This window comes from Phaenicophaeus curvirostris, chromosome 1, assembly GCF_032191515.1.
Source record: "Phaenicophaeus curvirostris isolate KB17595 chromosome 1, BPBGC_Pcur_1.0, whole genome shotgun sequence".
In the NCBI taxonomy this organism is placed as follows: Eukaryota; Metazoa; Chordata; class Aves; order Cuculiformes; family Cuculidae; genus Phaenicophaeus; species Phaenicophaeus curvirostris.
Window position 1 is genome coordinate 72,662,738 of NC_091392.1, and position 27,179 is coordinate 72,689,916.

The 27,179-nt window shown below is 42.0% G+C and overlaps 2 protein-coding genes across 2 annotated transcripts in view; one reads left to right on the forward strand and one right to left on the reverse strand.

Annotated features, from left to right (window-relative positions):
* Positions 1–27,179, reverse strand: part of ITPR2 (inositol 1,4,5-trisphosphate receptor type 2) — a 998,050-nt gene that overhangs the window by 126,935 nt on the left and 843,936 nt on the right. The window lies entirely within an intron of this gene.
* IRAG2 (inositol 1,4,5-triphosphate receptor associated 2) overlaps positions 18,884–27,179 on the forward strand; it is a 40,950-nt gene continuing 32,654 nt past the window's right edge. The window contains exons 1-10 of the mRNA XM_069862865.1: positions 18,884–19,478; positions 20,252–20,359; positions 21,105–21,285; positions 21,505–21,581; positions 21,661–21,739; positions 22,689–22,847; positions 23,779–23,896; positions 24,649–24,699; positions 25,646–25,723; positions 26,414–26,470. Of these exons, the coding sequence (XP_069718966.1) occupies positions 18,884–19,478; positions 20,252–20,359; positions 21,105–21,285; positions 21,505–21,581; positions 21,661–21,739; positions 22,689–22,847; positions 23,779–23,896; positions 24,649–24,699; positions 25,646–25,723; positions 26,414–26,470 (1,503 nt within the window). The remainder of the gene's footprint in view (positions 19,479–20,251; positions 20,360–21,104; positions 21,286–21,504; positions 21,582–21,660; positions 21,740–22,688; positions 22,848–23,778; positions 23,897–24,648; positions 24,700–25,645; positions 25,724–26,413; positions 26,471–27,179) is intronic.

Below are 27,179 nucleotides of genomic sequence, written 5' to 3' on the forward strand. Positions count from 1 at the left end.
AGGAAAGAGAACGAGAGCCATGGTGGAAGATTTATGCTGTCACCCCACTGTAGAAGGGCAGCTTCAGCTTATTCTTTATCTTTCGACCACTCTGCAAAGCCTGAGCTGCTCTGAGTTGGTGTTGGAGTCTCACTCTCTCTTGCAAACCTGGCTGTATCACCAAAGTCCCACAGCCTCCAGGGGCTGCTTGGAGACAGCAGGGAGCTGAACTGGACAGGTCAAATCCTGAACTGGCTTCCTACGAGGTAACGTGACATCAGCTCAAGAGCAAATGCAGGGCCTTGACAACATCCTCTTAGATGCTTTTAATGTTGTACCATCACATGCCTCGATGGAGTCTAAAAAGTGAACAGTTTAGTTTCAAGGAGTAGCAAGAGACAAGCTACCCTGTCCAAAACCATCCAGGGCACCTGCAACACAGACATGGGACTGCCAGCTGCAACACAGGGCCTACAAGAGACTAAAGACTGGTGAAAAAGCAGCTGAAAAGCAGCCAGGATCCCTAGGGCACCTAAAATGCTGCTAAGTGCTTTTGCGGTCCCGGCAGCTACCGCGGGAGATTTAAACTGCGCCCCTGGGAGCACGGCGACCTGGAGCACGGCGAAGAGGAGCGTGGCAAAGAGGTGCGGGGCAGTTCGAGCGGGCAGGGCGAGAAGGCAGGGCGCAGAGAGGACCTAGAGACTAGAGAGAATACACCGAAGACCATGGTGGCCACCCGTCAGAAGGCTAAAGCTGCTCCGTGTGCTGCAGCAGGCAGGGTGGATGCTGCCACCCAGACAGAGCCACAGTGGGTGCATGCAGCTACCCAGACCCTGGGCTGCAGGCAGTGCCCCCCTCCCACACCGGCTCGTGCCTCTGGTCCTGGCCCCACTTGTGAAAGCTGCGCTCGAGTGGGGGAACTCCTTCACATGGTGAAGGAGCTAAGAGAGGAGGTGAAGAGACTGAGGACCATCAGGGAGTGTGAGAGGGAGATTGACCAGTGGAGCAGGGCCCTCTCACTAACTCAGCAGCCTGCTGGGGCTGGAGTGTCCGAACATCATCCACCTGCAAGCTGCAAGGTTGGGGTTACAAGAGATGGGGAATGGCAGCAAGTTCCTGCCAGAGGAAGGAAACCTACTCCCCTCACCCATACAGCAAAGCCCCAGATCCCCCTGGTGAACAAGTACCAGGTGCTGCAGGTGGAATCCAGCCCTGAGGATGAGGATGGTGGCTCCCACAGCCTAGAATCCTTCCCTAGGCTGCACCATTCTCAGAAAAAGATAAAAACATCCTCCATCAAGAAGAAGAGGAGGGTGATTGTTGTAGGGGACTCCCTCCTAAAAGGAACGGAGGGACCCATCTGCAGACCGGACCCGCTCCACAGAGAGGTCTGCTGCTTGCCAGGTGCATCAGGGAAGGAGGTAGCTAGAAAACTTCCTTCCCTGGTTCACGAGACGGACTACTATCCTTTGATAGTAGTCCAAACTGGTAATGATGACCTAACAAACAAAAAGGCCAAAGCCATCAAGAATGGCTTCAGGGCAATTGGGAAAGTGATGGAGGGCTCTGGGGCACAAGTAGTATTCTGCTCCATCCCAATGCTAAATAGAGAGGAGGGGGAAGCCAGGAGGAAGAATTCGATTAATACCTGGCTCCGAGCCTGGTGCGAGGAGAGGGGCTTTGGTTTTTTTGATCATGGGGGGGCTCATGCACCCCCAGGCTTTCTCGCTAAGGGCGGGACACATGGGTCTCCTAGGGGGGCTAAAGCCCTTGCCAGAAACCTAGCCAAGCTCATAAATCGAGCTTTAAACTAGATGTGAAGGGGGAGGGGGTTGAGCCCAGGCTAGACAGGAATGAGCCTGGATGTGGGGAATTGGTGATTGGGAGAGGGTGCGCGGGCGAGGACCACCAGTACCTCACCGCACAAAAAGTGGGGGAGAACACACCTCGGGGTGTTAAGGGAGATGCAGGCACTCTGGTGTCAACTGATCCAGTTACCAGGCAGTTGGGAACGAACCCTGTTCCCTCTAGGAGGGCTGAAGGCTCGGCAGCTCAGCTGAAGTGCATTTACACCAATGCACGCAGCATGGGAAATAAGAAGGAAGAGCTGGAAGCTGTCGTAGGGCAAGGGGCCTATGATGTTGTTGCCATCACGGAAACGTGGTGGGACGACTCATATAACTGGAGTACGACTATGGTGGGGTATAAGCTTTTCAGGCGGGACAGGAAGGGTAGGAGAGGAGGTGGGGTAGCCCTCTTTGTAAGGGAGGACTTGGACATCACTGAGATGGATTGTGGAGATGAGGAGGTTGAGTGCCTGTGGGTCAAAATCAGAGGAGCCCACCAGAAGGTAGATTTTGTGATGGGAGTCTGTTACAGACCACCCAACCAAGGAGAAGCAGCTGATGAGCTCTTCTATAAACAGCTGGGGTTAATCTCTAGATCGATGCCTCTCGTTCTGGTGGGAGACTTCAATCTGCCTGATATCTGCTGGGTGTACAACACAGCAGAAAGGAAGCAGTCTAGGAGGTTCCTGGAGTGCGTGGGAGATAACTTCCTTGCACAGTTGGTGAATGAACCAACCAGGGAAGGTGCCCTCCTGGACCTCCTGTTGGTGAACAGAGAAGGCCTTGTAGGGGATGTGGCGGTAGGTGGACGCCTAGGACTAAGCGACCATGAGATTATAAAATTTTCTGTTCTAGGTGAAGTGAAGAGGGTGGTTAGCAAGATGGTAACATTAAATTTCCAGAGGGCTGACTTTGATCTCTTCAGCAGGCTGGTTGGTGAAGTCTCATGGGAGACAGTACTCAAGGGCAAGGGAGCCCAGGAGGGCTGGGAGCTCTTCAAAGGGGTGGTCCTATCAGCTCAGGAGAAAGCCATCCCCGTGGTCCGGAAAAAAAGCCGGCAGGGGAGAAAGCCAGCTTGGTTGAATAGAGAGATCTTGAGGGATATCAAGAAGAAAAGAAATGTTTATGGCCTCTGGAAGAAGGGACAGGCCTCTTGGGTGGACTACAGGAGGGAAGTGAGATTGTGTAGGGAAAAAATCAGAAGGGCTAAGGCTCAGCTAGAAATTGGATTGGCCAAGTCAGTGAAAGATAACAAAAAATCTTTCTACAAATATATAAATAATAAAAGGCGGACTAGGGAGACCATACAGTCCCTATTGGACACAGAAGGAACAACAGTAACAGGGGATGAGGAAAAGGCTGAGGTACTTAATGCCTTCTTTGCCTCAGTCTTTAGTCGTAAGGAGGGTCGTTCCGCCTGTGTACAAACCCAGGAGCTAGAGGAGCAAAATGAGGCTCCCATGATCCAAGAGGAGGTGGTCAGAGCCTTGCTAGCCCGACTGGACAGTCACAAGTCTATGGGGCCGGACGGGATTCACCCTAGGGTACTGAAGGAGCTGGCGGATGTGCTGGCCAAACCCCTTTCCATCATCTTCCAACAGTCCTGGAAGACTGGGGAAGTCCCACTGGACTGGAGGCTGGCTGATGTTGTGCCCATCTACAAAAAGGGCCGCAGGGAGGACCCAGGAAACTACAGGCCTGTCAGTCTGACCTCAGTGCCAGGGAAAGTCATGGAACAGGTGATCTTGAGTGCTATCATGAAGCACATGCAGGAGAACCGGGTGATCAGGCCCAGTCAACATGGGTTCACAAAAGGCAGGTCTTGCCAGACTAACCTGATCGCCTTCTATGACAAAGTGACCCGGCTACTGGATGAGGGAAAGGCTGTGGATGTGGTCTTCCTGGACTTCAGCAAAGCCTTTGACACAGTTTCTCACAGCGTTCTGCTTGAGAAACTGTCAGCCTCTGGGCTGGACAGGCGCACACTCTCCTGGGTGGAAAACTGGTTGGATGGCCGGGCCCAGAGAGTGGTGGTAAATGGTGTGAAATCCAGCTGGAGGCCAGTGACAAGTGGGGTTCCCCAGGGCTCAGTGCTGGGTCCAGCCCTGTTCAATGTCTTCATCAATGACCTGGATGAAGGCATCGAATGCACCCTTAGCAAGTTTGCGGATGACACTAAGCTGGGTGGAAGTGTCGATCTGCTGGAGGGTCGGGAGGCTCTGCAAAGGGATCTGAACAGGCTGGACCGCTGGGCAGAGTCCAATGGCATGAGGTTTAACAAGGCCAAATGCCGGGTCCTGCACTTGGGGCACAACAACCCTATGCAGTGCTACAGACTGGGAGAAGTCTGTCTAGAAAGCTGCCTGGAGGAGAGGGACCTGGGGGTGTTGGTTGACAGCCGACTGAATATGAGCCAGCAGTGTGCCCAGGTGGCCAAGAAGGCCAATGGCATCTTGGCTTGTATCAGAAACGGCGTGACCAGCAGGTCCAGGGAGGTTATCCTCCCTCTGTACTCGGCACTGGTGAGACCGCTCCTCGAGTACTGTGTTCAGTTCTGGGCCCCTCACCACAAGAAGGATGTTGAGGCTCTGGAGAGAGTCCAGAGAAGAGCAACAAAGCTGGTGAAAGGGCTGGAGAACAGGCCTTATGAGGAGCGGCTGAGAGAGCTGGGGTTGTTTAGCCTGGAGAAGAGGAGGCTGAGGGGTGACCTCATTGCTCTCTACAACTACCTGAAAGGACGTTGTAGAGAGGAGGGTGCTGGCCTCTTCTCCCAAGTGACAGGGGACAGGACAAGAGGGAATGGCCTCAAGCTCCGACAGGGGAGGTTTAGGCTAGACGTTAGGAAAAAATTCTTTACAGAAAGGGTCATTGGGCACTGGAACAGGCTGCCCAGGGAGGTGGTTGAGTCACCTTCCCTGGAGGTGTTTAAGGCACGGGTGGACGAGGTGCTGAGGGATATGGTTTAGTGTTTGGTAGGAACGGTTGGACTCGGTGATCCGGTGGGTCTCTTCCAACCTGGTTATTCTGTGATTCTGTGATTCTGTGACTAGGCACTGATTCACTCCTAGAATGGAGGGAGAGGATTTTACATGTCACCCTCTGTCCACATAGTTTAGAGCTTTGAGAGAGAAGGACTGAATCGTCCTCTGGAGAGGTCTGTGTCTTCTCATTGGCTTCAGACAGGGTTTTACACAAAGAACATCAGGTGAAATTAACTCAATCCCAAATTGAATTTCCATAGTGGTAGAAGACTTTTATTATTCCCTTAAATTCTCTGTGCCTTCGTGACTTAGGGCCCTAAATTCATCTCTAAGTTGCTCTGGAGTTTTTAAAAAAAAAAACTGCGTCTTTCAAACCCACTCTCCTGGAAATCTGTAAGAAGTCTGCATGCAGAACAAAGAATTCCAGGTCTGTCAATTCTACTTTAGCGATCAAAATTTAAAAGACTCTTCTCCCTTCATAGCTCTTTCTTGTCATGTTCTTATGAGAAGTTGGTCATCTCACTCTTCCCAGAAATCTAACCACTTCGAAGATGGCATGTGAAACACTATTTATTTGCAAACATCAACAGGAGGCAGTACTTTGGGAAGGAAATGCATGTACTGATGGTGTTTGCATTCACAAAAAGCCCCACGTTAATGCGTCTGGGCGTATGTAAGCTTGTACTCCTGTAAAATGACATAGCCTATAATTGGGTTATGGATCATGACACACTAAAAAACTACAGCACTTACGATGATGAGCTGTATGTGAAACACTCATTGTCAATCCTGCCATTTCTCAGCTGATTCATATAAATGAGGAAATGGCTTTGGCATGTAATCAATAACCTAAATGAGGGAAATAGAGTGAATCTTGTTGTAGCAGCAGGACCTCTTATTAGAAAGAACATAACCTATTCTTATTCTCAAAGATGATCTAAAGGGCAAAGACTACTTACCCTGACACTGTAAATGATAAAGAGCCAGTTTCTGGGATTGAATTTGAGTGCTGAGGTGAGTGAAAAAATTCTCATACAGTGGAGTTTTACCCTGTGGGATCAAACACACATCACTGACTTGCATCACAACCATGTATTTTCCTAAATATTCCCCTAAAAGCACATGCTACAGTTGTTGTGCCTGTCTATTTTTAAATTGTGGGTAAAGACACCTGTGATCCATTGTTTACTCTTGAGTAAAAGGTGCAGCTGTCATGTGTAGGTGGCCAGTGGGTACGTCAGTACATATGGTAGTCTGACAGCCTTGGGGTATACATCTCCTGAGATCTGTGACCTTTGCCTCTTGTGCTTATTCTCATTTCCTTTTCATACTTGTTTGTTAGCTCTTTGGGGAATACATTTCACTTCTGCCTGACATCAGAACAGCACCCAGTACAGCGCAATTCTGGATCTTACATGCCAACCACAGCATCCTAGAAGGCTGGGGCTGATTTAGGAGTTGGGTCAGTCACCTAAATGGCTTATCAAGAACTTGCTTAATGGAGTCTGTTATTTTAAACCTAGAACATAAGTTACCACTGTACATTACTCCCAATATGGTAACAACTTTGTAATTTTTGATAGTTAAGGATCTGTATGTTTGCTTCAGAGTTTTTTGACGTGGTGAGGGAGTGGAGTGCGAAGAGGGCTTCCAAGATATTAGAGATATTTAACCACTCTATAACTTATTCTTCTGTGCAGGTACAATTTAATGTTATCGTGGGCATCCCACTTCAAGACTTCCTTTTCCAATGCTAACAAAACGCTCTGGGTTTCTGTTTCCATCCTGGTCCTGCTCGCTGCTCTTACAAGCTTCCTCACTGGGCTGTCTCTTCAAAGACCAGCAGATGCTGCACCTGTTGGGACTGGAGACTCCTGGACCTCAGTACAGCAGTTGTTGTGGCCATATACAGGACTCAGACACTATGGACAACCCCCAGTATAACAAAGATTCTGATTTTGTAGTTATACTTCCAGATTCTGGATGACAGGATGAAAAGCTGAGATTAGTGTATTTTAGGTTACAGATTTCAGCTGTTTTTTTCAGGTTGTGGTGTTTTTCAGGGAGATACCTTTTCCTTTCTTTTTTTTTCTTTTCTTTAAAGCATGACTTGAAATTGAAAAATACTTTTTGGGTTGGTTTTTTTTTTTTTCTCCCCTTGTTCTGACGAAAGTCATCTTTACAAGTACCAAAACAGATCTCTGTTCCATTCAGTTTTACAATAGAACAGTTAGTAATTTCACGTATGGCTAATGATAAATATGATTAAGTGGTCTAGCCACAAGAGAATAAAGAACTTATTTTGCTGTAACACAAGTGAAATGTTTGTGTTTTAGTCATAGAAGCTAATGTAATGATTTGAAAAGGATTCAAAACTTGAAGTGTAACTTTATTGGAAGCTTTTGATAATAAAGTTTTGAAGGAAATCATGCAGTACCTAAGAGTATGTTAAAAGTCTCATAGCAAGCAGTAGCTGATATACACCATCAACAAACAAGAAGTCAGCTGCTTCCACTGTGTCAATAGCTTCTTTGCTGGCAAAGTCCTTAAGCATATGGTAGAGTGTGGAATGAAATTCAGAATCATCTTCTAGCTCTTCTGAAAAAGCTTCACTGGTTTCAGTGATCTTGAGCTTTTGTGCTTTTCTACCATTAAACAGGTAAAGAGACCAGTCTTTGTCTTTGACAGAATCTGGTTTAAGATGCTCACGTACCTATTGCAGAAAAAATGAAGAACTGTGCTGTAAGATGATGTCCAAGACACTGACAGAATATAAATTCTAGTATGAAATTCTAAATTCTAGTATACTCGTGAGTGTACCACAGAAGCAAAGCCAAGGTGCTGCTTTGAACTCCTAAAACAATATTAGCCCTCTTAAGAGACTGCACTGGACACTGTATCAACACAAGAATCCTCCCTCTACTTTGCCTCTATAAAATGCAAATTTTGGCCGCTCCAGTGTGCTTGCAGCTCCTGACTCCTGTGGAGAAATGTTAAGCTAGGGGCAAAGGAGATGATTTGTTTCAGTTCTTGCTTCTGGGACTAAGCATTAGGCTAAATCTTTTTGTCACATGCAGTTAACTCAGGAGACTGAAACCTTGAAGCTCTCTCACTAGCATGACACTTTCTGTATCCACAAGCACAACTCAGTAGTTTTCTGTCTGCCTGGAGAACATGTTAACGTGTGTTTTAGTTCACAGATGGAAACAAATCACCATTTAAGTTTGCTTTTTCCCTACTTAACAGTAGGGGGAAAAAAATGAAAACCCATATGGACAAAAAGAAATTTCCAAATATTAATAAAACTTGCAGATCTTATTGCTATTCAGCTAGAATAGGCTGCTACTCATGAAAACCAGCCTCCCTCTCTCTCACCTTAGCCTCGGCTAAACCTTCAATGAGTGGTCTATTGGTTATACATCCCAGCATGTGAGCAAGTGTCTGTTGCTGAGACCTGTCCCATTAGTGATCTCACAAGTGAAGCAGTGGCAAAGCAGGCTCTGAAGTCTTCCTGACACATGACTAAATGCGGCTAAGTAGTCAACCTCAAATCTTCCAGCTCTTGCAATAAGAGCATAAGCTGGTGGAAGACATTGTTTGAGATGAGTGCTCTGAATTGGTTCTTGTTCTTTGCAGCTGGATGCTGGAAATCATCAAACTCGGATATAAATTCCAGTACTCATGCTTACAATAAATTGATGTCTTAATTTCATACCTGCAGCATCCCATCGGGCTACCACAGGATCCTCAAAATACATCACATTGTCAGAAAGCCTAAGGGTTATCTGTATTGGTGTCTGTGTGGCATCTTCAACCTCTTCTGTGGGATATGGGAATGCTTCCAATCCAACACCAAGTAACTGGAAAAACAGGAAAAGGCCAGATAGCATCTTTGTTAGAAAATGCAGTAGACTAAAGTTTTCTTTTCCTTTCAGTCCACCTAATTGACTGGAGAGTTTCCTAACCCAACATTTAAAATTTATTAGTATAAATGGTTTGTTAATATTGCATGTTTTTAACTACACTGCTGAAGTCACCAGAAGGGTGACTACCAATGGGCCTCTGAACCCTTCACATGCTGTGGGTGTCAGTGCCACACAGCTGGCATAGTCAGTTTTCAATAGATCCGTAGTCTCAAAAAATCCCAAGAGCACCTGAAAGGCAAAGGCAGATATAATTCCACTTTTTACACAGTTTTAAAGGGAATGAGAGAGATCACATACAACTGGTGATGCAGGTCTGTGTGCTCTGCTAGGAACCTATGCCTTGTGATCTGCTCACAGTCCTGCTTTCTTAGTTTGCACAGGGATTTCACTTATTAAATGTTTTTGGCTTCACAATTACAACTGTTACGTAGGTTGATGCTGCATCAGGTTTCATGAGTGAGAAAACAAGATCACACTGGGTGTAGTCCTCAAATATCTTGCAGAGCCTACACCTGCACTGGCAGTAATTGTGGTACCCTCTTTAATGGTCCCTTCCACATATGAAAACCCAAGAGCATCTCTTTCTGCTTTTTCTCTGGCCATGAGCGTTTTTCCAGCATGACAGTCTATGCCAGCCATGCTGATGAGCACTGCCCAGGTACACGCCTCTCTAAGTGCAGGCTGTTTGTCTCCCCACAACTGCTCTTAAACTTGGACAACAGTAATCAAAAAATTATTTGAAAACTTAGTCCTTCCGTTTGCTGTTCAGGAAATTAAGCACACTGCATTTGTATGGTGATAACGCACCTCAGGAACAGCTCTTTGGGGATGGCAGGGAAGGAAAGTGCATAGGGGTTAATCTCTTTCCTCACTTACCTCCACCATACTCCAGTCTTTGATTTGTTTGACCTGAGGTGGAAGCTGCAGAGCCTCAATGTGGTACACACCACCCACTGGTACAAACTGCTGCAAATCAACAATGTTTTCATCAGTTATCTCTTCTTCTTTTTCATTTGTCTCCTCCTGCATCGGTGAATCCTGGACTAAAAAAAAAACCCCAAAACAATACGAGCTGACTCGGTGCTTAAACTTAAGACACTGAAATTGCCCACTTCTATTATTTTTCATTTTTGCACAAAAAGCCCATGTGCTCGTAGTGCTTACACTCTGCAGCATTTCAGCACCATCTGCTGGTGTTCCCTGAATCGCTTAACAGTGAATTGAAATACAAGGAAAGACAGCTGGATTATGAAATTTCTTCTTTTGGCATTGAGCTTTTTAACAGATTAATTCTGCTCTAAATTTGCAGTCAATTTAAATGCTTTATATAGGAACAAGGTTTTACTGACAAAATGAGTTACATCATTGATCACGTGTTTGGTAAGATTGTATTGCCACGAAAAAAATGAAGCAAATAAATAATGCTATAAGGCACCTACAGGTCATGTGCTGAAGGTAAAAGACATTATATTTATGACAATCAAGAGGAATTTAAAATGAAACAAAGTTTTCAAATAAAAATATCATTCATATTTTTCTATATGTAATTATGTATATATTACATATGTGTATGAATTTGAGTTTTAATTAATTAAATGTTACTTGAAGTCAACAATGTCATGGACAGAAATGCCTGTAAATATTTTCTTCAAAAGAAAAAAAGCCTAAGCCCAGACAAAACATTGCACTGGATGCTGCAGAAGGAGGACAGAAGTTACCATTGACATGGATCAAGAAAAAGAGTTCAGTATTGTAACAACAGCTACTCTAAGTGTTACGTAACTTGTTTTTAAAGAGTGAGATAATCTCAAAAAAAGACAAATATCTATATAAGCTTTCTTCAAGCTTTTTTAAAAACAAGTGAAAAGGGTGCTAATTTTCTAATGTCAGGTTTAGTTTCAATATGCAGAGGTTTTATTCTACTTTATTCATGCAACAACCTAAAGTCCTTTTGCAGTCATACTGAACAAAACATCTACAGGAAGAAAAACATTTTTTACTACCAGCCACAGTGGGCATCATGCACTGTAAATGGCTTTTTAAAATAAAAATACAGAAATATTTAAGTGCTTTCTAAACAGAACTATTCATTCTCCCAAGCTAAATTAACTTTCTAACACTGGTACAATAAAGTTAAATCCAGAGAATGGCAATAGTTCTCGCTCTTTTCCTTACTGTTTCATTGCTGGTTTTTGCCTTTTGTCTACCTGGCCGCCTGTTTTCACTGAACTTGTGTTAACCGAGTATCCTTTCAAACTCTATTCTAAAAAGTGGTTGAATAAGTTTGCAAATCAGTAGTGTGCCAGCAAAAGCATAGTTCCATAAGCCTTCTCTCCTTATTAACACAGATAAACAAGATTGAAGACATTCAGGTATAATTAATACACTTCTGTGCGCATACGTTTCACCTAATGCTATAGTAGGGATTTTCAAAGTATTACAGAAATAAAATAGCAAATTCCTCCAAATGAAGCCCAGCTTCTTTATGTTCTCTTGAAAACCACCTGTCTTTAGGGCTTGGTCTGACAACTTGTTGCTCAAACTGTGCTCAGCAGAAAGTGTGGTGGGGTTTGTTGTTTTTTCACAAGGCAAAAAAAAGGCTGTACAGTTCAGCTATGCTGAATCATATGCAGCTGAAGTTGCATCTTATTCAGATGCAGTTGCATCTTATTCAAGATGGTAGTACAAGAAAATTCACTCTTATTAAACCAAAAGGAAACAACAACACTGGAGAAATTTTTAACTGAAGTGGGACAGATAAACGGTGTTAGTTCCTACAACTAGGGCTTCTTTTTGCAACGCATATCAGCATCTTTTTCGCTTTAAGCACACATTTAAGCAATACTGAGGAATACCTCTGCTATATGAATGCCAGATTTGAATCATTCTTTTTGAGAAATTCAGTCTCACCAGACAGCCTGACAGGCAAAGAGCTAATCTCTTGATACCTAGCCATGTTGGTTACGTAGCTAGGGTTTTTATCTCTCCTCCTTAATATTTTCCATTGTGAAACCACAGAAGGAAGCAGAAGGGGAAGCAAAGCAAACAGAGAGAAAAAAAAAATAGCTGATTAGAAGACTGATCAATAGAAATCTTAATGTGGCACCCACAAAAACAGGACAGGCCTGCAGTACAACAAAAATACAGGTCAGCCCATGTGTGTGACAAACTCAGGCTCATATATGTGGCGGCTGAGTGAGAAGTGTGCAGACAGGCACTGCTAAGACTTGTTATGAGCTTTTCTCTGACATGATGTGTCTGTGGAGACTGCTCTGAAGCACACGTAGTTAAGGTGCAATTGCTCTCATGGTTTTGGGGGAAATTGCTGTGTTCTCTGCTCAGGCCAGACATAATTGTTCATTGAAAATACAGAACTGGCATTAGCTGCAGCTCACTCTGGTATAGATGCAAGAAATTAGAGGGCAGTTCAGGTTTTGGCCTCATGGTGGTGCTCTTGTGATGGCTAGGAGCTGCTGTTATACCTGTACCCTATTTTAAAGGCCATGCTATGATGCACCCAAGCCAGCTGACGGGATTCTACTTGCATATATGTCAATGTGAAGTTTACATTTTCCTTGCTCTTTTCCTCTTGCTCTGACAGATCAGAGGCATTTCTTCATGATGTTTAACCCTTGCCCTTAGGAGGCGGCTAAGGATTGTATCTAAGAAACATTTAACAAGCAGAAACTTGGAACGGATACAGGTACTCACCTATTCCCTTCTGGAGTGACTTCAGAGACTCCCACAGGGCCAGAATCAAACCGTACCACTGAGTCTGTGCAAATTAACGCCCTGCCTTTGGTTTTGGTCAACGTAACATACAATTTCTTCACAATAGCTCTCCTTGTGGAACAAAAAAACAGAATATGTTTGACACTGAAAATAAGCTCTGCTTCTCCTTCCATTGGAATGAGACAAGTAAATGCAATAAAACCTGAAGATCACCAGCTCAGTCTCTCCTGCAAAACTGGGGAGAAAGGAAAGAGAATGAGAGCCATGGTGGAAGATTTATGCTGTCACCCCACTGTAGAAGGGCAGCTTCAGCTTATTCTTTATCTTTCGACCACTCTGCAAAGCCTGAGCTGCTCTGAGTTGGTGTTGGAGTCTCACTCTCTCTTGCAAACCTGGCTGTATCACCAAAGTCCCACAGCCTCCAGGGGCTGCTTGGAGACAGCAGGGAGCTGAACTGGACAGGTCAAATCCTGAACTGGCTTCCTACGAGGTAACGTGACATCAGCTCAAGAGCAAATGCAGGGCCTTGACAACATCCTCTTAGATGCTTTTAATGTTGTACCATCACATGCCTCGATGGAGTCTAAAAAGTGAACAGTTTAGTTTCAAGGAGTAGCAAGAGACAAGCTACCTTGTCCAAACACCATCCAGGGCACCTGCAACACAGACATGGGACTGCCAGCTGCAACACAGGGCCTACAAGAGACTAAAGACTGGTGAAAAAGCAGCTGAAAAGCAGCCAGGATCCCTAGGGCACCTAAAATGCTGCTAAGTGCTTTTGACTAGGCACTGATTCACTCCTAGAATGGAGGGAGAGGACTTTACATGTCACCCTCTGTCCACAGAGTTTAGAGCTTTGAGAGAGAAGGACTGAATTGTCCTCTGGAGAGGTCTGTGTCTCCTCATTGGCTTCAGACAGGGTTTTACACAAAGAACATCAGGTGAAATTAACTCAATCCCAAATCGAATTTTCATAGTGGTAGAAGACTTTTATTATTCCCTTAAATTCTCTGTGCCTTTGTGACTTAGGGCCCTAAATCCATCTCTAAGTTGCTCTGGAGTTTTAAAAAAAAAACAACTGCGTCTTTCAAACCCACTCTCCTGGAAATCTGTAAGAAGTCTGCATGCAGAACAAAGAATTCCAGGTCTGTCAATTCTACTTTAGCGATCAAAATTTAAAAGACTCTTCTCCCTTCATAGCTCTTTCTTGTCATGTTCTTATGAGAAGTTGGTCATCTCACTCTTCCCAGAAATCTAACCACTTCGAAGATGGCATGTGAAACACTATTTATTTGCAAACATCAACAGGAGGCAGTACTTTGGGAAGGAAATGCATGTACTGATGGTGTTTGCATTCACAAAAAGCCCCACGTTAATGCGTCTGGGCGTATGTAAGCTTGTACTCTTGTAAAATGACATAGCCTATAATTGGGTTATGGATCATGACACACTAAAAAACTACAGCACTTACGATGATGAGCTGTATGTGAAACACTCATTGTCAATCCTGCCATTTCTCAGCTGATTCATATAAATGAGGAAATGGCTTTGGCATGTAATCAATAACCTAAATGAGGGAAATAGAGTGAATCTTGTTGTAGCAGCAGGACCTCTTATTAGAAAGAACATAACCTATTCTTATTCTCAAAGATGATCTAAAGGGCAAAGACTACTTACCCTGACACTGTAAATGATAAAGAGCCAGTTTCTGGGATTGAATTTCAGTGCTGAGGTGAGTGAAAAAATTCTCATACAGTGGAGTTTTACCCTGTGGGATCAAACACACATCACTGACTTGCATCACAACCATGTATTTTCCTAAATATTCCCCTAAAAGCACATGCTACAGTTGTTGTGCCTGTCTATTTTCAAACTGCAGGTAAAGACACCTGTGATCCATTGTTTACTCTTGAGTAAAAGGTGCAGCTGTCATGTGTAGGTGGCCAGTGGGTACGTCAGTACATATGGTAGTCTGACAGCCTTGGGGTATAAAACTCCTGAGATCTGTGACCTTTGCCTCTTGTGCTTATTCTCATTTCCTTTTCATACTTGTTTGTTAGCTCTTTGGGGAATACATTTCACTTCTGCCTGACATCAGAACAGCACCCAGTACAGCACAATTCTGGATCTTACATGCCAACCACAGCATCCTAGTAGGCTGGTTCTGCAAAGTAGGAAACTGCAAACAAATAATTTCGTGTTTATTTTGCAGTAAGTGGATTTAAATTAGATACTAAGATCAGCTTTCTAACAGTGGCACAGTGAAATATAAATACATACTCTACTAGGTGTACAGTGGTGCAGATAACATTGTCACTTGGAGGAGCTTCCCTAAGTAGTGGTCACTTATTGCTATCAAGGTATGAAAAAATAGGGTTGTTGTTTTAATATGAGTAATTAAAAATCTTAGCATAAACATAGATCTCTCAAAGGTAAAGAGAAAAGAGATCCTTACTTGGATTGGTTTGAGCTCAGAAATGCTACCTCTATATTACTATCAGCTTTATTCCTAGAAGAAGTAGTATCTAGCTAAAAACAGCCATCTGCTAATCAAAACAGAATTGATGGCATCATATCCATGGTCTTTGGTAATGCTGGTAGATGACAGTGAAAAGTTTTAACTTTTATTTAACAGTTTTCCCGCAAAACAAGGAACAGCAAAGTCCACATTTTGGGTTTTATTCACAAAGCCTCTATGAGAGCACTTCTTACCATTTTCCAAGAAGGCTGAAATAGTTTGTGGTAGATTGAGGGATGTCATTTCTCCAAATGTTTGGAGAAGTCTGATGGGCTCTGGTAGTGGGCAAGGAGTATTAGTCCTTTAACAACATTTTTCTGTTTCCAGTTATTTGTACAGCATATACCTAACTATTGGCAGTGTTAAAATGCAAATCTTGTTTGAGAATTTAATAATAAAAACAGGACTTTGTTTACCATCCTAGTGTCAAAACTCTTTTTTTTTCCCCTCACAGAACCAAGTGCAGAGGGGACAGCAACACAGAAACTCTTAAGTACTCACCTCAGCCCAAGACTTTTCAACTTCTGCCTTCCCTTAAAAAGCGGCTAGAGCTATAAAATTTATACACTTCCTGGATTCTCTCCTCAGTCTGTCCAGGTGAAACTAGAAGAGACCTGCTCCTGCCTGAAAGTTTGCAGTAGGTGGGAAAAGTAAGAAAGAACTGCTAACAGAAGTGAGAAACATCCCAGATACCTGAGATCAGGCACAGCTGTGAGCTATATAATTATTTCCCTCACTGTTTTAAAAATAAGTGTAGGATAACAGAGAGACTTCAGGATACTTTGAAATTCCAGGCAATTCCTTTACCAGCTGCTGGAAAGATGGGAGAAAACAAATAGGAAGGCTAGAAAGCTAGAGACTGATGGCTGATCTGCAACTCAATGCAGCTCATTGTCTTTCTCAGCCCGAGAGCTGAGGGGCAGGTAACAACAGGTGTAGCTCCTAAAGCTGATTTTCCAGCAAATAGGCCCTCTCCTAACTTGAGTGCCCAAGTTCATTCAGCTGGTTCTCCTCAGAGGAATAGCTATAATAGCTCTTGTCGTCCTGTATTAGCTCTACCAGAGAGGAAGAGAAGACAGCTTTCCTTGTGCTCTTGTAAGCACGAAGTCTTGGATTGGGTTTTATTTTAGGGTTGGTTTGTTTTTAATGGGGTATTAGAAGCAATATTAAAAAAAAACAAGCAACGCGTTGTAGTTCAAAAGACTAATAGTCTTTTTTTTTTTTAGAGGGTTGCTTATGCCTGTTTGAAGGCTCTTGTGCACTTAGAGAATATACTTAATCTAAATGCTATTTTTTTAAAGCTTTTCTTTTAAAAGGTATTCTGAGTCTCTAATGTAGGAGACTGCTTCAATTTTCTGGCATTTAGTTTTAAGAATTAAGTCTTTTAAACCAGCCTTAATAACAAAAAGCAGCCTCTTTTCCAAAATTATTCTGAGATTATTACTATTGGTTTTGGTTGTGGTTTTTGGTTTGTTTTTTTTTAAGTATTCCTCTGGCTAAGGATGTGTTCATTAAGGTAACTGTAACTGCTTACAGAAATAACAGTAGAAAAAATAACTTGGAGATCTTGACTCAACATATACAAAACTAAGCTGCTGGCATGCAAGAAGCCTGTAATAAACCACTTTAAGCAACACATTGAGTATTTGTCAATTGCAATCTAGATTAATAGATACTTACATGTGACTTTCCTCTTTGCCTCACAAGAGTATATGAGTGGCAACTTTTGTGTTAAATGCTAGGAAAGCATGTTGCTGGTTTTGAGAAAAGAACTCTTTCTTTTTTATTCTTCCTACCTAAAGGAAAGCAGGTAGCTAACTTCTTGGTGGAAGGATGGGGAGGAGATGTCACTTCATTTTGTTTCTTGATATGTAGTTTGAGTGAAAAAATATAGTTCACTGAGATCTATATCCTTCTGTGGGCAAGATGATGTTTCTGCTACACAGGGAGAAAATCCTTCAGGGCCAAGGAGTCTGATGTTCTGCCCCTGCAGGCAGCTGTGTCAGTCCCTCTGACATGCACACAGCATCTTGTGAGCTTGATTTATATACTTGTTGCTTCATTTTCCTCTCCCTTTACCCCTAACGGAGCTCTGGTCTGTAATGGCTCTATTCTGGTAGGCTGGCTACAAGTAAAACCCACCTTGGAGCATCTAATGACTGTCGCTGCTGGTCATGTAGAATATGTAGTTAATGTACAATGGACCCTGACTGTTTTCCTTCCTCTTTCTTCACAGCAAGAGCAGTATTTCGGTTTTGGTTTGGGTGGGGAGCATTGTTTGGGTTTTTTTTTAACATTGTTCCTGTTTCAAATACTATATACAGTTCAATGCATTTTCAGAGCTGTGGAGTTGCAAGTAGTAGAGTGATGGAAGGTAGGTATATATCTGTGATGTTGGGTGCAAAATATCCCTTAATGTCAGATTCTTGAGAGTTTCAGTGAGCCTCATCTTGTGGGTTGGGCTTTTTTAAAATAATATATCTCTTGTCACCTAAATGCCATAGCTCTCTTCCAACCATATTGCTTTTTCCCCTCTTGTTTCTTTCCAATGACAAAGATTCAGCCAAAACGCTAATGGCTGTTACAGAGCTCTGTTCAAGTCTGTTTGTGTTCACTGGGTTACACTGATTGGTGGATGGTGCTTCTGAGTGCCAGTGTTTCAGAACATGCTCGTTCGGGGGGTGAGGAACTGAGTGAAGCCCACAGTGGGGCAGTGTCAGATGAAAGCTCCCAATGACCGAGTTCAGAGAAGAAGGCTGCAAATTGCAAGGTAGAGGAGGATATCTCACTTGAAATGTGTACTTTGATTGCAGCACATACTTTCCATGCCCCGGTCTCACACACACACACACACATGCCTAGCCTATTAGAAATATATTTTTTTAAATAGTGTCTGGCAGAACAGGTAATATGAATACAAATAGGACTGAAGTGCCTCTGTAGAGTATTTCTTGGATAATTCCCTGTGTGGTAGTGTGACAGGTGTAGTTGTGGCTTGTTAGTATAAGAAATAGCTGGAGTTTGGAGTTTTGATCTTGTAGGCTCACTGAAATGCTGACACTCCTAGTTGCACTTGCTTTTCCCACCTTCCCCAGCTGGTACCCACAAAGAGCAAACCCAGAAATATAGGCTAACCTTTTCTTGAATGTAAGCTTCATTTAAATCTTAGCTTCTGAAACCTATCACAAGATGGTATCAAGAAGGCTGTAGGCTGAGAATATTTCAACTGATTTGTGTACCTGTGGCTGCAGGGTTTGGCTGGGAGGCCGTTGAAAGAGATGAGAAGCTGATAATGTCTATAGCTGTAGGAGGTATCGTCAGTGAATATCTTGATAGCTTTTGCTGTTAGACCTGAAGAAAAAGCCATGAAACCAGGCAAGGAAGTGTGTGCTGCAGATGTGAACAGAAGTAATAGTCACAAAAGCTGTGTGAGGCTTTTTTTGTCTTCTTTATTAACAACCTTTATATGAAAATTAAATATCAATTTTTGGGATAAGTTGATCTGAGTAATGTCGTGTAATACTTCCTTTAATTAAGAAGGTAGTCAGCTGCTAGGTTGCAGAGAGTTTTTTCAGTTTTTCAGTCCTTATTTCTGTTTTCATCCCCTGGTCCCTAATGCATTTATTGTGTTTAAGAATAAGAAGTAAGACTTCAGAAAGTATTTCTCTCTTTTTGAAACCTGCATCACTTCTAGTTCTCTGGAAAACTAAACATTGTAAGTGAAGGCTTCTGTCACAGCTGGTATGTGGACTGAGGATCTTCAAATTATTTGATACCAAAGTTCCAAGTTTTCTGCTGAAAGGAAAAACTGGCACAAACAATATGTGTATGTTGATAATCCTGACTCTTATATCTTGTCCCTGTTCTTTCCAGATACGTTTCAAAAGAGGTGAATTGACAATGTCTTCAGAACATGGAGCTAACAAACGGCATCATAACCCAGTGGATAGTATATGCAGAAAGATCAAATCTATCCAAATGATGGACCAAGCTTCTAACACTGCTTTGCAGATACCAAAATTTCAGTCCCAGAACTTTGACAGTCCACAGTGCAATACTAAAAAAAATCTTGAAGAAATACTGAAGAAAAGAACTTTTAGAAGTCAGGATGGTACTGATTCACAGTTACTCAGTCCCAGAAGTGACTGTGTGGTCTCTGCAGACTTGCAGTTGGTATCGCCTGTTCTCAGGCACTTGTCCGACTCCCATTGTGCAAATACTACTTATTCAGTCACTGAAAGTGAAGAGAGATCCAGCAGCCCATGGATTCCAGTGTGCCCCATGGAGATCCATTCTCCATCCTACTTCAGATTCAGAGAGGCGAATACCCAGAACAAACTTTGTGCTTTCTCAAACATCAAATCTAAAGATGTGCCTCGTGACCAGAACTATCTTACATCAAGTCCAAATTTATACTTCTTCCCATCTGATAAAAAGTCAGAAAGTGTTGTGATCAAATCTACTATGCCAAAGAGATTATCTTTGATTGAAAGAGGTAAAAATCCTGGGGAAAAAAACAAGCCTCCCAATCCAAAATCCTAGACATCTGAACATTCAGCCTACTTAGATGGTGTTTATTTACTATTTAAACTAGTAGCAGTATGTTTTGGAATCACTTGGATCCAATAATACTGTAGAAAGAGCTGGGTTAAAATTTTGGGGTTTTGTTCAAAAATATGAATGTAAAAAGTAACAAAGTAAATTTGCACTAAAAACTTTTCCAAATTTGCAAAGTCTCTTTTGTGGATAAGAGATTTGGCTTTAAATTTAGTTTGTCCTTAATATAACAACGTATATGGGTTTGGATGTGGCTTTTTAATTGAGGTTTTTTGGTGTGGTGGAATTTTTATTTTTTTTAAGGATCGTTTTCTTAATGGCTTAATCCAACCATGGTGATTTCTGTACAATATATCTGGAGGGGAAGGAAAGAAATAGCTAGCCACTTAATGTTCTGTTGTCTTGTTGAATTCATACAAAGAATAGCCAGGATTGACGAAAATGCTTGTACAGAAGTAGATGCATAAACAATTTCCCAACTTGGAGGCTCCAGATATGGTGTTATTTGGCTGCGAAAGCTCTGTTTCTGTTGGCAGAGGAGAAGAAGCTGGCTTGTTGGTTTCGGTTTTTTAATCATCTTAGATGTGTTGTTCAAGCGGTGGTATGTGATGTGTGCTCATGCTGTTACAAGCGTAATACTGTAGTTAGTATCTGTGATGCATGAAAGTTATGATGAGTAAATAAAGATGGACATAAACTTATTATTTGTAGGACAGAAGCAGACCCTGGGGTACAAAACTGACATGTATGATGTCAGCTTGATCTGTGAAGAAGACCTACTGACCACTATCTTCTGTGCATGTGACATAGAGCATACAGGTTTGCCAGTGGCTTTTCTTTGCTCCTTTTTATTCTCCTCTCACCAGATTTTCGAGGCTGAGATAGTATTACCATTCCTGAGATGTGCCAATCTGTTACTCTTAAATTGTGCAGCTCCCTTAGTTTTGTGGGTGCACGTGTGGCAGATACAGAATGAATGCTCACGTCTCTTTTGCACAGTGCCTGTCTCTTCCGTCGTCTTTCCCTTTCCTCCCACAGGTGACCCTCGCTGTATTTTAGTGCAGAGGAAGTAGAGGAGCCACATGCTACTAGAAATCAGTATCATTAGAAATGACTTTTTCTTTTAGGCTTTTTCCTGCTAGAAAAGAGAACTTTGGTAAACTTTAGAGCACAAGAGAGTTCCCGAGTTCCACCTCAAACATGACTAAAATTGTTAGTGAAGAGAGTCATCCATCAGAGTAAGATAAGGTCAGTCCCGGGGTTTGCCCCATTTGAGAAACCTGAAAGTAGTAGCATGCCAAATGTGTCAAGTTTGTTCTTAAACCGAAGTCCACAAAACTAGTAAACTGGACTTTCAAACTTATCTAACAGAAAAACCAAACAAAAGCTCTAAACTATTCCTTTCCAGGTCAAACTAGATCTGCAGGGATCAGTTGCTTGAACACAGCTCTTGGAGGAAATTGAATACATATTAGTGCACGTTATTACCATGCTCTTTTAGATGCCTTTATAAAGGCCTAAGAAACTTCAGAATCTGCTGCATGGCTGTCTGTATCTATTTTAGGAAAAGTAGCAGTTTCCAAAATAGTCGATTATTTGAGACATACAACTAGTCGAGGATCAGAAGATAGTGCCCTTCAAGAGCTGTGCAACATGCTTGACCCAGATCAGAAAGATGTCTCCATAGACCTGGAAACATATCATGCCATCATGAAAGAGTGGATTGAAGACTGCAAGAACAATTGGTAATAGCTTTTTATCAGTCTATCTCATAAAAGCTTCTGTTGAAAACGGGAGAGTAGAAAGTTCTCCTGTGGTTTGTCTTCTGTCCTCTGTAACAAAGATGGTATCAGGATGCTGTGATGACAGTGTGTGTTTTGGCTGAAAGCTTTTAAATGTTACAGAGTAGGCAAGGAAACCAAAGTCATATTGATTTTGTGAGTCTTGATGTTTCCTTCTTCCAGGGAATACAGTGCCACTGAAGAACCAACAGCAAGTATGGAAGACCTAGAACAAAAAGTGCATAAAAACATCTCTGAAGGTGCAGAGCATTTTATAATGTTTTTATCCAAGATAACTCTGCTTTTTATCTCTACAACCAAAACCTCCTCCTCTTTCAGCAAAAAAGACACCAGGCCGGATGAATGTAACATCAGGAAGTTTGGAGGCCTTTGGAGGTGATGTGTCTAAAGGAGACATGTAAGTCCACTGAAGCAATTCTTTCTCAGAGTTTAGTACTCCTAGATTTGATTACTTGAGAGCACTTGCTAGAACCATGGATTAAGAAAGCAGTTTCTAATGCTGACCTCAGTCTGCACTAGCTCTTGATGCTGACCTGTTTTTCCTCACGGCTTCTGCTCAGACTTAAAAACACACTAGTAATTTTTCCTACTAATTTCTTAGTCCTTTTGTGTACATTCACTTTTTAAAATTTGCTGTGGTCAGAATTTTGCTGCTCGTTTCTTTTCCTTTTTAAACTGGTTGTTTCCCTCCCCCAAGTTCCTGTGTGTATATTTCCACAATGCTTGGTCCTTGGATTTGTTTGGGTTTTGTGGTGGTGGTGTTGTTGTTTTGGAGTTTTTTGCCCTGTAGTCATGATTTGACTTGGATTATGTTAATAACAAAGCACTTAAACACCAGAAGTTTCAAAAATTACTTTTTCATTGTATGCATAGTCAAAACTCTTAAGGTCTGCTTCCTGATGCTTCTCTATCATTTTTCAGGATCTCAAAAGTGAGACCCTTTTGTCAAGTTTCAGTTGAAAGCATAAATGGGGTGTGGCTGAGAGGAAAAGAATGGATCTAGAAATTATGGAGCTAATAGAAAAGTATTAGTGGTGGTGTAACAGGCAATTAGCAAAGGCTTAAGGTAACTGTCATATAGGCATCCAGATGTGGCACTTGTCTAGTGGCAGACTTCAGTTGCAGGGAGGGGAAAAAAAAGGGCTTGAAACTAAAACAGTTCCAGGTGTCCATAGAATTAGTGAATGGATCTGAAGATGATTTGATAGCTCTGTGTGGAGCAAATGATTGTACGCTGAAGTGTTACAGGTCCTCTGTGGGCTTTCCTTTCACCTCTCTAATCAGTACAGCACTAAATTTTCTGAAGGTTTAAATTGGATGAGATCCTGCTTTTGTTATTGGAACAGGGAGACTTCTGACTTGATAATCTGTGTTGCGGACCTGCAATACAACAACCAGAAACTTCAGGAAGAGAACAACAAGCTGAAGCTCACACTGGAAGCTGTGGATGAGACCAACAATAAGTTGTTGGCAGATAATGAGAATCTAAGTCAACAAATAAAAAGGTGGGAGACTCTAGTGGCATCGGGTCTATGCTGAAATGACCATGAGCAGACCTGTCTTCCAAACAGTCCAGCTGTGCTTTAGACTTTTAGCCTCATTGGTTCTCTGTGACAGCAACTTTCTTGACTTAATGTAGTATCTCTAAGGTTTAACCCTCTTGCCTGATTGTTCTGCTCTGTACCTCCTGGTTTGTATAAGCTTGTCTCTTGCAGCATGTGGGGCTGCAAGTGTACACAGACAATCTTAGGATAAAGTAAAACCATACAAAACAAATTACAAAAAAAAAAAAAGAAATTCAAAAGGCTTAATACTGCTAAGAGAGCAGCCAAGCACTGGAAGACTTCCAACCTGAGACCTCACATTTGCTGCCAAGCAAAGGGGAAATGAGCATGCATGAGCATTTTGCTAGTCCCTTTAGGAACTGAAGTGAACTGTCTTGCTAGCTTAGTACTGCTGCAGCTGGGGACTTGTCAATGCCACAAGTATGAGGCTGTTTTAACATTGAGTTCATAATTGATTCAAATGTGATATAGTTATGTCATCTGCCAAACTACTCCCAGTGACCTCTGTGGAGGTTGAGGCAAGAGTCCTGCAGTGTAGCTGGCATGGCATGTGTTGCCTTCATGTTGGATCATGTGCTCTAGGGTGCTCTCCAGTCCAGACCTAGTGAAGAAAAGGGTCTTGCCCCATTGGCTAAATATAGGTTGTTTGGGATATCAGATTGGGATAAGAACATGATTCAGAGCTTCTACACGAAAGTGAACTGAATTGGTTTTTGTAATGGCTAACAAAGTAGTATTGTAAAGATGAGTATCTGTGCCAAAGAATAAACCCCTGATGGTTTCTAAAAATACTGTTCTTGGTGTTTCAAGTCTATCTAATAACCAACGTTAGCTTGCTAAACTCTCTTTGGATTTACTGCCCTCCACACAGCATCCAGCATTCTGTGCTTAAAGTGAAATTACTGGAAGAAGAACTAGAAGAAGCAAAAAACAACCTGAACCTGTCAGAAGAGACAAGACAGCAGATTCTTAGCCAGAATAAACAGCTGGTAGGCGTTCTTATTTCTTAGCCTATGTTGTATAGCATCTCATATCCTGCAATGACTGCTTGGACTGTAAAAATCAGCAGTATCTGTATGATTAGGTACTGAAGCTTTTTGAGGATGTTTGAAATGTGATTTACTAGTGTTACAAAAACACTGAAGTTTTGTGTGGATGTTTCTTCAAACTATTGTCAGTTACAATGATGAAAACAACTAAAAAGTCAGTCTTACACATAATTATACTGCTGTGGTACCTCTATGTCCTGCTGTGTGAGCATAGCTGTAAACTGGTGCTCCATGGCTCTGTGTGCTGCTGTTGGTGGGTATTAAAAATCAAAGGGTCTTTTGTGCTGAGCAAGAACACAAGGGTCTTGGTGCTATCCTGCAGCAGCATGTGCATATTTTTGTTTTATTTTAATTTGAGATTACATGCATAATTCTCCTAGTGAGAAGGAGCTGGGGTGGGAGTTCTGTAGTTTTGCTTATAAGTCTCTTCATTACTGTTCTATATACCATGGAGACTAAGTGGGATACTACTACCTTTCTTAATGTCTGATATGAAGAAAGTAGTGTGGCATGCATGCTTTCCAGACTTGTCTTAACTCAAGCATGAGCATAGCTAGACTTGCTCCCTGTTAGGCCCAGTGTGCGTGGTCTGCTGCTATCTTGCTTAGTTTGACTTCAAGTGTTGAATTTGATGCACAAAACCAACTGCTCTATTTCTCTTTTTATTTTTTTTTTTTAATAAACCCAATCAGGAAAAAGAAAATCAGTCACTTGTCACCAAAATTGCTTCTCTCCAGGAAGAGGTAAAATAAATCATGGCTTTGCAAGTACATGTTCTTGTCTAGCTGAAACCTCACCATTAAGAAATGAAATGTTTTTCAGACTTTGAAGCCCAATATGCTAATTAGGTTATCAGAATATCTTATGTTTTACAAGGATGACATTGTAAAGCTCTGTATCTTGAAGCTGCACTGTGCTTCAGGTTTTGTTTGGGTAAGAATGTGAGGTTGGGGAAACAGAGGATGACAGTGTCAAACGGCTCTTCCTCCCCCACTTTCAATGCTTTGTAGATCAATTCCTAATATGTCTAGTTAAGACAGACATTGACGCTGGCCAAGGATCTACAGGAGACTTGGGTCAGAGGAGAGCTATTAATTCTTGATTTTTTTTATTTATTATTTTAAAGTATTTAGTAAACCAGTTTTTATCAGGTGGTGTAATGTTTTAATACTTGCTTACAGCCTGTGTTTTAGACTATTTAGGATGAACTAGAGAAATGGGTTAAATCATACGTAATTATGAAAAGAAGCACCACATGGATTTAGGAATCCATTTTCTGTTATAACATGGTAGTTGTTCGTTGCCTGCTTACCATGCTAAAGATAAATATTTCTGAAAATCTGAAGTCCAAATAGCTATTAAATTGCATCTTTCAAAAAATAATTCTCATGCTGCAGGCCTGAAAGATTTTCTTTGGGTTTTCTAGGTGTGGTTGTACTTATAACTGTGACTTATAAGTCACATTTTGAAGTTTTCTCTTTTTAACAGTGCTATAGAGAAATGGGGAGCCAGGGGAAGGGAGCAGAAACAGTTTCAGTGGGGCAAGCATGCACATTTTATGTGCATAAATGCTGGCAGTACTTTAGAGTAGGCAGTACCTTGGGGGTGGAGATGTCATTTTGCCTATTTAATTTGAGGAAAAGCTGTCAATCCATTCAGCTGTGCCTAAACACTCTGTATGTTGTTCAGAATGTTAGGAATAACATGGACACCGATGGACTTCAGAAGAAGATTTTGGAGCTGTCTAAAAATGCAGCAGAGCTTCAAGTAAGCTGTTCAACTCTAGGAGCAAGAAAAAGAGACAGTTTATAGTTTAATTACAGAATCACCAGGTTGGAAAAGACCCACTAGATCATTGAGTCCAACCATTCTTATCAATCACTAAACCATGCCCCTCAGCACCTTGTCCACCTGTGCCTTAAACACCTCCAGGGAAGGTGACTCAACCACCTCCAGTTTACTCAGGTCTAGTGAGGTGAATTTCTGCCTCTGGAAGGTAGACAGCTGTGAACCTTTCTTTATTAAAGGGCTGCAGTGCAAGTATAGCTTGGACAGAGTGGCAGTTTTGACTGAGAAACTTGCTTTCTGGAGGCTAACAACTGGACTAATACAAACAATCCACAGTTTGATTTTCTCCTCTAAGTTAAACTTCTAGGAAACCTTTGTCTTGCTATTTGTGAGAACATTTTAGAAAGTCATGCTATGGCTGATGTTGCTGAAACTACCAGCCTGGACACGCAAGAGCAAACAAAGGTGACTGAAAGCTCAGAGCACTTTAGCTTTTAAACAGGTGCAAGATTTGAAATTTGAAACACACTGTGCAAAGTGTTCAAAGAAGAATTTGATTTTCCTAAGCAAGGAATCTTGATACTCTTTCCCCATTCCAAGTAGGAGATGATAACAGACTCATAGTGCATGCGGATGACTGGTATTATTTCTGATCTTTTCATTCTTTAGATCCAAGTACATATGTATGAGAGCACCGTGGTGAATAAAGAGGCAAGCTTGATCCAGGTTAGTTGTTTTTATTTCACTGCTGTCTTGACTGAAAATACTGACTATGGGCTTATCTGTTAAAAGGCAAGGCAATAATCTTCACTGTGGCGCTTTTATTTCTACTGTTCTCGCACTACAGAACCTGATCCTATAAATGGTTTCAAAGTAGGCGAGATCTGTGTTAGGACCTGCTTATGAGTCAGCATAATTAAAGGTTTCAAGATTTTGCTTTTATTTAAAGAAGAAAAAAATATCACATCCTATTAAAACAAACTAAATTTGCAAACTAGACTTTAGGAAATATACAGAAACTTCTAAAGGCTACTTCCTTCAACAGCTGGAAAATAATGCAGAAGATTCTTCCCTTGGTGTCTATAAATAAAATTACTTAATTTTTATGTTAAGCTAGAAATGGTGATTCAGAGCCCAATGGGAAAGCAAATTTATCCTTTCTCATTACTGCAACATAATTTTCTAGGATTTGCTGAAGAGTCAAGATATCTGATGATGTTTTTAAACTTGTATTTTGTATTGGAAAACAAAGACATAAGACTATGTAAGGGTGTTGGCATCATCTGTATTCATGAACTAGGCAAATAGCCTTCTAGGTCAATGGAGTTTCTATTTAGCTGAACATGTTCCAAATCAGCTGATGAAATATTTGACTATTGGGCTGCCTCCAAAACTAAGTCCAACAGAATTCAAATAGTGACAAGAGAGAAACTAA